Raw genomic sequence first — 13,763 nt, forward strand, 5'->3', positions numbered from 1 at the left:
CAACCTGGTTCCTACTGACTGCTAGATAAACAGAGGCGCTTGGAGTAAGGTAACTTGTCCAACATTTCACTTGCGAGGCGCTCTAACCGCTGAGCTACAGTACTCGATTTTATTTAGGGGATTATTGGCCAGGACACCAGAAGAAACGCCTTTCTCTTTTTCGAACAGTGCTACGGGATTGTTAAAGTCCATGAGAATAGGCAGACAAGGTCTCAGTTTAAACATCTCATCCGAAGGATTTCACGTCTAATAATGCAGGCCAGCACAACATTATAAGGAGGGCAGCCTGGACTATGTGAGTTCAAATACTTGACATGAGGCTGGAACCATCCACTGCTGCTGTGAACAAAAGGTGACAAGGCCAGGGAAGTTTGTATTCAATTGATCCATGACATGCTGCAGCACATCAGGGCACAGGAGGGAGAGGAACAGTGATTATACCACAATAATTTGTCATCTTCCACTTTGAGGCCATGACTTGAACAAAGAGAGCTTCCACATTCACACTATGAATATCTAATACTTGAACAAGATGCAGAAATTGTGACAAGGCTTTGTGACCTTCTGGATGTGCAACTCCTATGGCAGTTTCTCTCTGTCTGCTAAATTTGTAGAGTTCTGTAGTGTAGTGGTCAGGGCGCTCACCTCGCAAGCGAGAGGACTCAGGTCCGATTCCTGAGTGAGGCGAAACCTTAGACAAGTTTCCTTACTCAACGCGCTTCTGTTTACCTAGCAGTATGTAGGAACCCAATTGTTAGTCGATTGGCGGATCGCCCAATCTACGACTGTTTGTGGGACACTACAATTGGCTGCTGTGTTGCACCCACAAAATAGAGGCAATCCACTTTACAATATATCCTGTGAAATGCTTTGAGACATCTCAACTACATGATAACGTGCTATATCAAATGCAAAGATTATCATCATTATTATAAAAGCACCCGCAAAATGTGTGCAGGATAACTTTCTAGATCAGTATGTTTCCAGCCCATCGAGGAAGGAAGCAGTCCTAGATCTAGTTCTGGGGAATGAAGTGGGACAAGTGGAGCAGGTTTCAGTAGGAGAGCATCTGGACAACAGTGACCACAACATCATTAGGTTTGGAGTACTTATGGAAAGGGACAAGGAACAATCAAAGGTGAAGATACTCAATTAGAAAAGGGTTAATTTCAGTGAGTTTAAAAAGGGACCTAGCCAAGGTGGACTGGAAAGAAAGATTGGCAGGTAAAACAGCTAACGAGCAATGGGAAGCCTTCAAGGAGGAGACAGTTTGGGGACAGAACAAATAGATTCCCACAATGGGGAAAGGTAGGGCATCCAAAACTCCCTGGATGAATAAGGAAATTGGGATTAAAATAAAACAGAAAAGGGAGGTTTATGATAAATGTCAGGTCTAAAATACAGAAGATAAATCAAATAGAATATAGAAAGTACAGAGGAGAACTGAAAAAGGAAATAAGGGGGGCAAAGAGATTGTATGAGAAAAGATTAACGGGTAACATAAAAGGGAACCCTAAGGTATTTTATAAGCACGTAAAGAATAAAAGGTCAGTCAAAGGTAGGGTGGGTCCAATTAGGAACCAAAGCGGAAATCTTCTTGTAGAGGTACAGGGCATGGCTGCATACTAAATGAGTCTTTGCATCTATCTTCACAAAAGAAGGGGATGCAGCCAATGCCACAATATCAGAGGAGAGGGAAGAGAAATTGGATAAAATAAGAATAAACCGAGAGGAGGTATTAAAAAGGTTGTTGATGCTCAAGGTAGATAAGTCACCTGGTTTGGACGAGTTGCATCCTAGGTTACTGAGGGAAGTAAGGGTGGAAATAACAGAGGCTCTGGCCACAATCTTTAATCCTCCTTGGACACCAGGGTGGTGCCAGGGAACTGGAGGATTGCAAATAGTACTCCCGTTTACAAAATGGGGCAGAAGGACAAACCTGGGGACTGCAGGCCAGACAGTCTAATTTAGTAGTGGAGAAACTTCTAGAGACTATAATCCAGGACAAAATAAATTTTCACTTTGAAAAATATGGATTAATAAAGGACAGCCAACACTGATTTGTTAAAGGCAAATCATGTCTAACAAACCCGATCAGAGTTTTTTGATGAAATAACGGAGGGTGAATAAAGGTAGTGCAGTTGATGTAGTTTACATTTTCAAAAGGCGTTTGTTTGATAAAGTGCCACATAAGAGACTTGTAAGCAAAATAGAAGCCCAACGTATTAAAGGGACAGTGGCAGCATGGATACAGAATTGGCTGGGAGACAGAAAGAAGAGTGGTAGTGAACGGTTGTTTTTCTGACTGGAGGGAAGTGTGCAGTGGTGTCCCCCAGGGGTCAGTAATGGGAACACTGCTGTTTTTGACCTATATAAATGACCTGGACTTGGATGTAAGGGAGTATAATTTCCAAGTTTGCAGATGATACTAAGCTAGGAAAAGTAGTAAACAGTGAGAAGGATAGTAGCAGACTGCAAATGGACATAGACAGACTGGTAAGATGGGCAGACACGTGGCAGATGAAGTTTAATGTGGAGAAATGTGAAGTGATGCATTTTGGGAGGAAGAATGAGGAGAGACAATATCAGCTGATGGTACAATCATAAAGGGGGTGAAGGAACAGAGAGACCTGGGGGTTCATGCAAATCTTGGAAGATGGCGGGACAGGTAGATAAAGCTGTTAAAAAAAAGGGATAATCGGCTTTATAAATAGGGGCATAGAATACAAAAGTCAGGAAGTTATGATGAACCTTTATAAAACACTGGTTAGGCCTCGGCTGGAGTACTGTGTTCAGTTCTGGGCCCCACACTTTCGGAAGGATGTCAAAGCATTGGAGAGAGTGTAAAAGAGATTTACCAGGATGGTACCAGGAATGAGGGACTTCATTTATCAGGAGAGACTAGAGAAGCTAGGATCATTGTCCTTGGAGCAGAGAAGGTTAATAGGAGATTTAATAGAAGTTTTCAAAATTATGATGGGATTTGATAGGGTGAACAAGAAGAAACTATTTCCACTGGCAAGTGGGTCGGTAACCCAAGGACACCAATTTAAAATAGATGTTAAAAGAAACAGTGGGGAGGTGAGGAGAAATGTTTTCATACAGCGAGTTGTTCAGATCTGGAATGAATTGCCTGATAGGATGGTGGAAGCCAATTCGATAACAACTTTTAAGAGAGAAGTAGTTAATTATTTTGGAAGAACACGTTTCCAGGGCTATGGAGGGGAGAATGGGATTGAATTGGATAGCTCTTTTCAAAGAGCTGGAACAGACATGAGAACAAAAAAATAATAAATTGGTCACGTCAATCCACGACTGTTTGTGGGACACTGCTATGCGCAATTGGCTGTCACATTTCGCCCACAAATATATAGTCAATTCACTTTATAGTCTATTCTGTGAAGCACTTTGAGATGTCTAGAAGACATGAAAAGCGCTATATCAAATGCAAGGATTATTATTATTTTATAATTCTACAATTCAGCACAAATAAATCAGTTTTCAGCTGTTATTGTCTCCTTTTAAAAAGATTCAAAGATCAATAGGTACCGTGAGATGACCTATTGATCATATAAAATTGCAGTTTGACTGCTGTAACCCAAAAATATGAGGAATTAAGACCTATCTGTCAGTTAAGAGTGCTTTATTCAGGGACGGTTGTCTACCAGCATCCACTCCTGGATAAACGTTGCTGGATTTGGGGGAAGAAACCAAATGACGATGAAGGAGCCGACACAACGCACACCAGGAGCCAGAAAAAAGTATGCAGTGTTGCGGATTGGGAATGAGACGCTAAGACTAAAAGAGGCCTGCCCCCAATTCTTAGTTCATTGATTGTAGGAACCCTGTGGGTTGGGTTGAATTCAGAATGAAACCTGCATTTGCTGCCATATATCTATGAGTTTATCAGTCCAGGGTAAACTGACAATGGATTTGCAACCCAAATCCAAGGTAAATTTCTCACCCTGACAGTATCAACCTGGACAATAACTTACACATGGGTCCTGAACCCATCACCTTCTAACCCAGAGGTGAGAGTGCTACTAGCCTGTCCTGTACCAGAATTGCCCTGCAACCCAGACAAAAGTGAAGACTCTGAACACCCCTGACTTAAAGCAACAAATATAATATGAGTGTTGAACCACGTGGTTTGCGACTCCCTCAAAAAGAGAGTCCAAACGTCATGAGATTCATCATGAAAATCCAATGGAGGCTCTATTGTGTTTCTGACTTCAACATTTCAAGGTTTTCAAAAGGTGAATGAGGGAAAAGATGTCAGAGGTAATATTGGGGCCACAAAAAAATCCTGGTTTTGGAGTTTGAATGGACTTTAATCCTTCTCTTCCTGTTTCACTTCTCTCTGGAGCATTTCATTGTTGTGCATCAAAAAAAGTTGCTTGCAACGGCTTTACAATAAAAATTGCCTCACTGTGTTAAAAGAATGCTTTACCACTGAAAAACTTGGGAATTCTTGACACCATGATCCTTATCTTGCACCTCACAATCATACACACATCCATTTTTTAACAGCCTCTGTGTTTGACAAACTCGTCCCTTCCAAGAACAAAAGCGGTCGATAAAAGTTCAAGTTAGACAGAAAACAGGATACAGGGCATCTTCACTGCCAGAGAACAGATGTAATCGGATAGTACTATGAAGTGTGTGCACTCTCCACAATCATTGGCATCAATGTGCTCGTCAGTGCCAAGTGGCTGCAACAACTCACAAGAACAGGCAAGTTGGACTCTCTCTGGCCAATATTTTGCTATGTTTTTCCACACAAAAATTAATAAATATAAACTGGGCTCTGCTGGAGCAGCTCATATTCACTTGCTGCATAATCAGACTTTGTTTCCCCAAGCCAGGAACAGGTGTTACTTCAAAATCTTGGCAATTGATGCCGTTCACAGTNAAAAAAAAGTTATCAAGAGCTGTAAACTGCACAAAAGCACAATGACAAGTTAATTTTGCAAAGTGGCTATAACACCGCAGTTTGCAGGATTGGTGGTCGATGTTTCAGCCGCAACATCCCTGCTCTCTGGTACTATCCCCTAAAATCCCTTCACCTTGTGCCCTCTCTCAACTCTTCGCGCTTCCTCACCTCGTCTTCAAACCCTGTTCAAACTAATAATAATAGGTGGCAGAGCTTTTTACAATGGCAGGGTGGAGCAAATCAACTAAACCTTACTTCAAAGACCATTCAAAATAATAATCGAGTCAAAATAAATAATATGGTCACTCAATCCACGACTGTTTGTGGGACACTGCTGTGCGCAATTGGCCGCGCTTCACCCACAAAATACAGTCAATCAATCACCTGTGACTTCACATTGCCACATCCTTGACCCCAGTATTTCCGATACAAATGTTTCTTAAAATGCATCGAGGGATCAAGACAATGGAATATCACTCAAGGTTGATGGAAAGTTAGAGCTTAAAGATTCCGGTGGTGAGTGCAACAAAGTCTCTTGAATCACTGGTGAAAGAAGCCAGTACTGAAGGAAAGGAAACTTCATGTACGGTGAAAGACTGAGGGGGCACTCCATCCTTACCTGCCTCAAATACACAACCCAGATACTGTAGTACCTTTTTCGAAAGGGGAAATCTAGTGAATCATTTTAAATTTGTACAGCGAAAAATGAAATGTAAATAAATACAAAACCGGACTAACCCTGCAATGATTTGCACAAGATGGATCAGGTATGGTTTCTGTGACTCCGCCTCCACCACAATCTCTCCCCTCCCCCTACCCAAGGCTGCCGAGACCATCATTCAAGCCTTTATCACCTCCAGGCTTGATTATTCCAATGCTTCCTTGCCAACTACCCTGTATCCTCTCCTGCCCCAGCAGACTGAATTAAAAATTCCTTTACTCAAATGCGAATGCTTCATCCCATCCCGCTTCTGCGATATGATTGCCCTAGCCATTTCCTTCACTCAACAAACAAGAGTCTGCTTCATGTCACCGGCCCAATTCATCCCTCCATCTACCCATCACCCTCAAATCAGTTGTGTGAAGGTCTGTTGAACTACCATGTTTGTTGTCTTACTGAAGCATTTTGATACGTCCTTCCGAGATGAAAGTTACAATATAAATGTAATGTGTTGTTGTTGACAACTCCTCCTTCAATGTGTATGTCAGCGTCTTTTAGTTATGTGCCAGCTTATCCTGCAGAGAATTGTACAGAAGTCCAGCTGACGGGATAGTCTCAACAGTACACTAGCTCGCCGGTGCCATATAAATTGACTTTTCATGGGACATTTGTTATTAATGTTGACCAGACTCTTCAATTATACTGTAAACACGAGCAACAACAAAATTACATTTATATAGCGCCTTTCACATCAGGAGCACTGTTAGAGGAGCTCCACACATTTGTTTATTTATGCACAGAGCGATAAGGAGCAAGAAGTGCAACTTCTGCTCCCTTCTATGAATCTCCCTGCTGCTGGAAGTAATGTTAAATCACTTCCAGCAATATAAACAAGGCAATACTTTCACTGGCAACCTGCCGATTTCTCAAGAATAAATTCAAAGTAGGAGCCTTGGTGACATCACCAGCACCAGAGAATTGCCAATATGGTGTTACAATTTCTGCAGAAGACTCACTTCACTCGCTGGGAGGTGAAATTGACTACACATTTGATATCCAATTACATTTTATACTTATTGCACTGGTTTACTTTTATAACCAACCGATGTAATTGCTAACTTCTCATATTGCTATTTTTCCTTCTAAGTTCTATAAAATTCAATCCCTTGTTAAGCAATTCACTCTACCAAGCACAAGTTGGCAGACCGTTTTCACATGAAGGAAGACTCTATTGGGCTATTATCATCCACCGAAAATTTTGTTCCAGAGCAGCACTGGAGGATGCTGACTTCACTGGTTATGGAAAGGAGTGGGTTGTTGGCTGAAGACCTTTCGTTTCGAGCGTGCCTTTGGTCACCTTTCTCCTCCTCCCCCTGGCTCGGCCCCAGGATCCGTTACTGTGAAGTGCTCTGAGATGCCATCCGGCGTGGAGGGTGCTATATAAATCCAAGTTGTTGTTGTTGTCGTCACAGGGAGACCCTCACAAACGGAAACAAAATTAAATGTAGATTGCCATCGGCTGGGTTCAGCGTCTCACTGAATTCAGAGATGCTGGCAATGCCTCCTGCGCAAAGTGCGCAACATGCAGAAAATAACATCAATGGTTATCCAAAATTGGAATCTGGATTTACTGGTCTTCTGGTTATCGGTTTCACAGTAGACCTGTGTTAGAAGCAAGGCGGTGATGTATTGAAGGGGTACCCTGTACTTGCAAGAAATAAAGCAGCTTGAAATACTTTGTAACCTGCGAATATTTGTACTGCCAGTCAAATAGGTTACACAGATACAAAACCATGTAATGTGTCGAACTAACCCTAATCCTTGTCAAACTGGCCATCCATCCAAACAGGTGCATCCAGAGCACCGATTCATCAACAGATGGGACATTTTTTAGAAGTCAAAAAGAGACAGACTAGATTTCTGGACGACAGCAGTAGGACAACAGCCGCAAGTTATCCAAACTGTTGCCAAGCCATATATAAGGCCTTACATATCCGGAAAATCCAGGAGGTGTGCGACAACTGGACAAAGATGCTCAGTCACCAAAATAAGTGCAGGTGGAACGGTGGCCAAAGCAGTAGCAAAACTCAGGCCGACAATCATGTGAGCAACTGTGCTGAGAGAACAAAGAGGAAAGGGAGGGAGAGATAGAGACTTTGTCAAGTTCTGCAATGAACCAGCATAATCAGGAACAAATCCAATCAAAATAAGTGAAACCACTGATATGAAGCTTAGTTCTCAAGATGCCCATATCAATCTGTTACCTATGATATGCATTCACAGAACATGAACCATGTGCAATACAGGGTGAGCCAGAACAATGTTACATGATACAAAAAACATTTGTGACATTGTCTGACAGCTGCTTATGTGTTTATGAGGCCCTATTGAGGCATTACTCTATAGACTACTTTCCAATGGTCGATCCTCTGTCCACAGCTTATCCAGCACATCCAAGAGATTTCCTTATCCAGTTTCCAAATTAAACTTCGGACGCACAAGCGTCTAAACTGAAATGTGCTATCCATAACAGCAAGAAATTCGCCAAAGAACCCAGGACAGAGCTAAATCGGTCTGCACAATTTAACGTACCTGCAGAAAATGCTGCCCAGGGGATAGCTGGTGAAACTGAGTGCATGCCTGCTTCCCCATCTTCAAAGCTCTCTGCTGCCTGAACAAAATAAGAAAGGCACAGTTCAGTTTGGCCACCTTGACTCACTTCCAAAATATAAAAAACTCATTAAAAGAATGAATAGTCATCAGAGTTTTTTCGGAATGAAAACGCCAACCTGGACGTAAGATGAGAAAGTGGTTCAGAGCTTGCTCAGGGGGCACTTGGAAACCACTTTCCACTCGTCCATCTGAATGCAGTTAAGGCACATTATATGTTCTCAGGTCATATCTTGATGAGATGTTTCATCCTTGAACATATTCATTCATTTTGGAACTCAACCTCAACACCAGGTCAAAAAAATAAATTTGGTTTCCACATGGCGATCCCAGCCAACATCTAAGTGGCTAATTCTCCCCTTGTAGGGAGCATAGACCAAATAAAAGAAACAAAAACCGGCAAAAAGAACAAGAGAAATTTAAATTTCATGCATCCACAATCATGTTTTTTGCTGCGCTGCCTTTGAGGCATACGTTGCAAAACTGAGCTGTGGAAATATGTCCTGATTTCAGCTGAACTCGCTCCCTTTACAAGATTATTAAAATTCCATTAAAAGTGGAGTCCCGTAGTGTAGTGGTTAGCGCCCCTGCCTCGCAAGAGAGAGGACCCGGGGTCATTTCCCGGGAAGGGCGAAATTTACGCAAGTTTCCTTACTCCACATTCTTCTGCTTTACCTAGCAGTAAATAGGAACCCCTGTAAAATCCCTCCCCCAAAAAATCACTCAATGCCATGTTTCGCCCACAAAATACAAAGTCAAGTATATTCTGTGAAGCGATTTGTGATGTCTCAATGATGATAAGGAGTATAGCAATTGCAAGGATTATTATTATAAAAACAAAAAAGAATTTATGTTGGGCCATTTTACAAATTTCAAAATAAAAAGGATGGGACTGGATAACTACCTGCTCAAAAAGAGTATTAGAGGGGGCAGATGCAGTACCAGACCATACAGTTTACAAGAGAAAACATGTTGTTGGATTGACTCTGCGGCAATACACAGCAGCTGATACGAGTCAGCCATCTGCTTTGGCTGTCAATGCTCCAATGCCTCTCCACTACCCACTCCAAATTGTTTTTGTGCATTTTACATCTGCACAAATTCAAACTTTGCACCCTTGGCTGGCATCTTCCAAGCTTTCCTGCCACCCGTCCCGTTGCAATGTCTTGCGGGCTCCCCACTCCATTCTTATCTGACGGCACCCAACCGAGAACTTTCCCACCTATCACCTTAGCGACTGTGCTCCTTGAAAGGGATGTTCTTGGGACTGAGCAAGCTTGCCAAGTGAAAATCAGAATTGAATTAACCCTCTGCAGTGGTCTTGGTAGTCCAGTCCCTGAACCAGATGGGTCCGCAGTACTCCAGGTCACTGCTGATGACAGCCCAGTCAGGCTGCCTCTCAGTATGATTTGGAGGGTTGGGGGCAGGAGTTCTTTCCACTCAGCTCCTTTGCAAGCCAGAGGCCTTACAGGGAGGGTGGTTGTGGTTGGACAAGCAATGGTGCTGTTAATGACAACCTTTGCAGATTGAGCGGGTTAAACTCCAGGAGAACCGCAACGCACAGTCTGGGGTCCCCAAGCCTTGGCTCTTGCAAATCTGGGCCTTAACCTCTTTGAAATTAAGAAAGCATGGCACAATCCAAGGAGACAGCACGTCTCCATTCTAGACATAGGAACATTTCCATGCTTCCATGTGTAAGTAGCCAGACAACAATGAGCCAGAGAGGCTGATCAACCTTCGCTGACCTCTTGCTCATCAGGCGAGTCAATTCAGAAACAGCTGAACCCAGAAATGATCCGATGACTTTCCAATCCAAATTCAATGGACACTTAAATAGACTTCACAAGCAGAGATTCGTTAACTATCTGTTGAAACTGGATATGAAATAGGATTCCACAAAATAAACTGAAGAGCTTCCTCACATTGTACCACTCAACCTTGAATGCATCGATGCTCAATTTAACAGAAAGATGCCAGATTCCAACACAGCACCCAAACCCTTAACACATACCTCGAAACCTCCAAAGTCGTCATCATCCATTTTTCAGCATGCACCTAAAAATAAAAATCAGCAAGTCGCTTCATGTCCAATTATTATGTGCAAGAAAGTGGTGTCTAAAAAATATATCAACAGAAAATATTCTTCACTCTAGTTTTAACTATATTGGCATAAACTCCATTCAGAGTACCCCCACCTCAATCCACTGCAAAATCTCTTTGTCTTGTTTCCTCTGATGGCCTTCAAAACCTTCTGTAAAAAATATTTCTCTTTGATCGTGCTTTTGGTCAAGTTCTCAATTATCCCATCTGCCTGCCCTACTCCATACCTTCACTTTGTCCCATCCCTCCACACCTTTAAAGCCTGCCTTAACTTTCTTTGGTCACCTTTCCCCTCCTACCTTCCAATCGGCTCTGTAAGGCCCATAAATATACAGTCAATTAACTTTACAATATATTCTGTGAAGCGCTTTGAGACGCCTAGAAGACATGAAAAGTGCTATATCAAATGCAAGGATTATTTTATAAGGCACTTTGAGACATCCTCTCGACATGAAAGCCATTGTATAAGGTTTTACCTCTCTGCATTCTGAGGCTTGCCAATTGTGTAAATTATCACAAAAGGAGGGGCGGGGGAATCATCAAATGGTCTACGCTTTTAAAGTTAACAAATTAATAAATCTGTCTATCACAGAATTTTTACATTGGTGTACAACGTAGAGAGAAGCTGCTGTATTCACCTACAAATACACAATCAAATACAAAGATAATTATATTATAAACACAATTGCAAACTAAAAGTCTTCCTGTGGTAAGGATTGTGCACTCCCCAGTCACCTGCTCGTCATACTCGAATGTTGCCAGCAAAAGGAGGTTGGCAGACGTACAGTAGTTTGTAAATGAAGTCAGTAGGTGACATTGTGGATCAGCTATTGTCCTGACAATGTCCCACGGCCCAGCCGGCAGGCCTCAGGCCTGGAGGCTGCTGGGAATAAACAGCTATGTTCCCACACACCTGCGAGAATCCCCCCCCCAGTCACCCCACCAACCAACCCTCCATCACCCCGGTTACAACAACAACAACTTGGATTTATATTGCGCCCTCCACGCCGGACGGCGTCTCAGAGCGCTTGTTACCTGCTTCCCCTCTCCCAGTGACACCCAAGTCGCACCCCAGTCATCCCAGTTCCACCCCCATTAGCAACTTCCCATCCTGATTGCCTTCCCCACTCCAGGTTGACTGTTTCTCCCCCCTTGGGTTACCTGTCTCCCCCCCCAGGTTAGCTGTCTTTCCTCCCCCCCCCCTCGGGTTACCTGTCTCCCCCCCCAGGTTAGCTGTCTTTCCTCCCCCCCCCTTGGGTTACCTGTCTCCCCCCCCCCAGGTTAGCTGTCTTTCCTCCCCCCCCCCTTGGGTTACCTGTCTCCCCCCCCCAGGTTAGCTGTCTCTCCTCCCCCCCCCCTTGGGTTACCTGTCTCCCCCCCCCCCAGGTTAGCTGTCTCTCCTCCCCCCCCCTTGGGTTACCTGTCTCCCCCCCCAGGTTAGCTGTCTTTCCTCCCCCCCCCTCGGGTTACCTGTCTCCCCCCCCAGGTTAGCTGTCTTTCCTCCCCCCCCCCGGTTACCTGTCTCCCCCCCCCCAGGTTAGCTGTCTTCCTCCCCCCCCCCCCTTACCGTCCCCCCCCCCCAGGTTAGCTGTCTCTCCTCCCCCCCCTTGGGTTACCTGTCTCCCCCCCCCAGGTTAGCTGTCTCTCCTCCCCCCCCCCTTGGGTTACCTGTCTCCCCCCCCAGGTTAGCTGTCTCTCCTCCCCCCCCCTTGGGTTACCTGTCTCCCCCCCCAGGTTAGCTGTCTCCTCCCCCCCCCTTGGGTTACCTGTCTCCCCCCCCAGGTTAGCTGTCTCTCCTCCCCCCCCTTGGGTTACCTGTCTCCCCCCCCCAGGTTAGCTGTCTCTCCTCCCCCCCTTGGGTTACCTGTCTCCCCCCCCAGGTTAGCTGTCTCTCCTCCCCCCCCTTGGGTTACCTGTCTCCCCCCCCAGGTTAGCTGCTTTCCTCCCCCCCCTTGGGTTACCTGTCTCCCCCCCCAGGTTAGCTCTCTCCCCCCCCCCTTGGGTTACCTGTCTCCCCCCCCCAGGTTAGCTGTCTCTCCTCCCCCCCCCTTGGGTTACCTGTCTCCCCCCCCAGGTTAGCTGTCTCTCCTCCCCCCCCTTGGGTTACCTGTCTCCCCCCCCCAGGTTAGCTGTCTCTCCTCCCCCCCTTGGGTTACCTGTCTCCCCCCCCCAGGTTAGCTGTCTCTCCTCCCCCCCTTGGGTTACCTGTCTCCCCCCCCCAGGTTAGCTGTCTCTCCTCCCCCCCCCCTTGGGTTACCTGTCTCCCCCCCCCAGGTTAGCTGTCTCTCCTCCCCCCCCTTGGGTTACCTGTCTCCCCCCCCCAGGTTAGCTGTCTCTCCTCCCCCCCCTTGGGTTACCTGTCTCCCCCCCCCAGGTTAGCTGTCTCTCCTCCCCCCCCCCTTGGGTTACCTGTCTCCCCCCCCAGGTTAGCTGTCTTCCTCCCCCCCCCTTGGGTTACCTGTCTCCCCCCCCAGGTTAGCTGTCTCTCCTCCCCCCCCTTGGGTTACCTGTCTCCCCCCCAGGTTAGCTGTCTCTCCTCCCCCCCCTTGGGTTACCTGTCTCCCCCCCCCAGGTTAGCTGTCTCTCCTCCCCCCCCTTGGGTTACCTGTCTCCCCCCCCCAGGTTAGCTGTCTCTCCTCCCCCCCCTTGGGTTACCTGTCTCCCCCCCCCGGGTTAGCTGTCTCTCCTCCCCTCGGGTTACCTCTCCCTCCCCTCGCCTCGGGTTACCAGCCTCCCCCCCCCGGGTTACCTGCCTCCCCCCGGGTTACCGGCCTCCCCCCGGGTTACCTGCCTCTCCACGGTTGCCAGGCGACTCCTCCCTCCCACTCTGTTCCCGAGCCTCGGCCTCCTCACCGGAAGCTGTTGGAGCGCGCGGTGTTTGTGCGCGCGCAGCTCGCTCCAGCCAGAGCGCGAGAGCATCAAACCTGCAGCGAGGTCAGTGCCAACTGCAATCACACTGCAGCTGCACAGCGGGTCTGTGGGCAGGAGAGTGCTCGGCGTCACATTGGAAAGTTTGCACCGCACAGTATTGCAAGTCTGTGCAGAGAACGGCTTACACACCCATTCAGTCACACAAATTGCAGGCGTTTCGAGAAGTGCCTGCATGGCACAGTGGTGCAGTCTCTCATGTGGCTCCCTGTATGTGCAGAGGAGCACTTGATGGTAGCAGCAAGCGGGAGCAATTGCATTTCACATCACAGAATCATAGAATTATACAGCACAGAAGAATGCCATTCAGCCCATCGTGTCTGTGCCGGCTCTTTGAAAAGAGCTTTCCAATTCAATCCCACTCCCACACGCTCTCCCCATAGCCCTGCAAACATGTACTCCTCAAATAATTATCTACTTCTCTCTTAAAAGTTGTTATTGAATGGTTTCCACCATCCTTTCAGGCAATGC

At 46.0% G+C, this 13,763-nt stretch overlaps 1 protein-coding gene across 11 annotated transcripts in view; it reads right to left on the reverse strand.

Annotated features, from left to right (window-relative positions):
* LOC103186228 (coiled-coil domain-containing protein 91) overlaps nucleotides 1-13,231 on the reverse strand; it is a 90,500-nt gene extending 77,269 nt beyond the window's left edge. For 2 of the 11 annotated variants that reach the window (XM_042335374.1, XM_042335379.1), the window contains exons 1-2: nucleotides 13,152-13,203; nucleotides 8,187-8,261 (exon numbers count right to left, since the gene is read on the reverse strand). In XM_042335374.1, coding sequence (XP_042191308.1) covers nucleotides 8,187-8,232 — 46 coding nt within the window. In that variant the 5' untranslated portion in view covers nucleotides 8,233-8,261; nucleotides 13,152-13,203. Of the gene's footprint in view, nucleotides 1-8,186; nucleotides 8,266-10,275; nucleotides 10,320-10,459; nucleotides 10,516-13,151 lie in introns of those variants that run through there. The other 9 variants (XM_042335373.1, XM_042335378.1, XM_042335377.1 and 6 more) reach the window with 8 other exon arrangements.
* Nucleotides 13,232-13,763: the final 532 nt, after the last annotated feature.

This window comes from Callorhinchus milii, unplaced genomic scaffold (genome assembly GCF_018977255.1).
Source record: "Callorhinchus milii isolate IMCB2004 unplaced genomic scaffold, IMCB_Cmil_1.0 Scaffold5, whole genome shotgun sequence".
In the NCBI taxonomy this organism is placed as follows: domain Eukaryota; kingdom Metazoa; phylum Chordata; class Chondrichthyes; order Chimaeriformes; family Callorhinchidae; genus Callorhinchus; species Callorhinchus milii.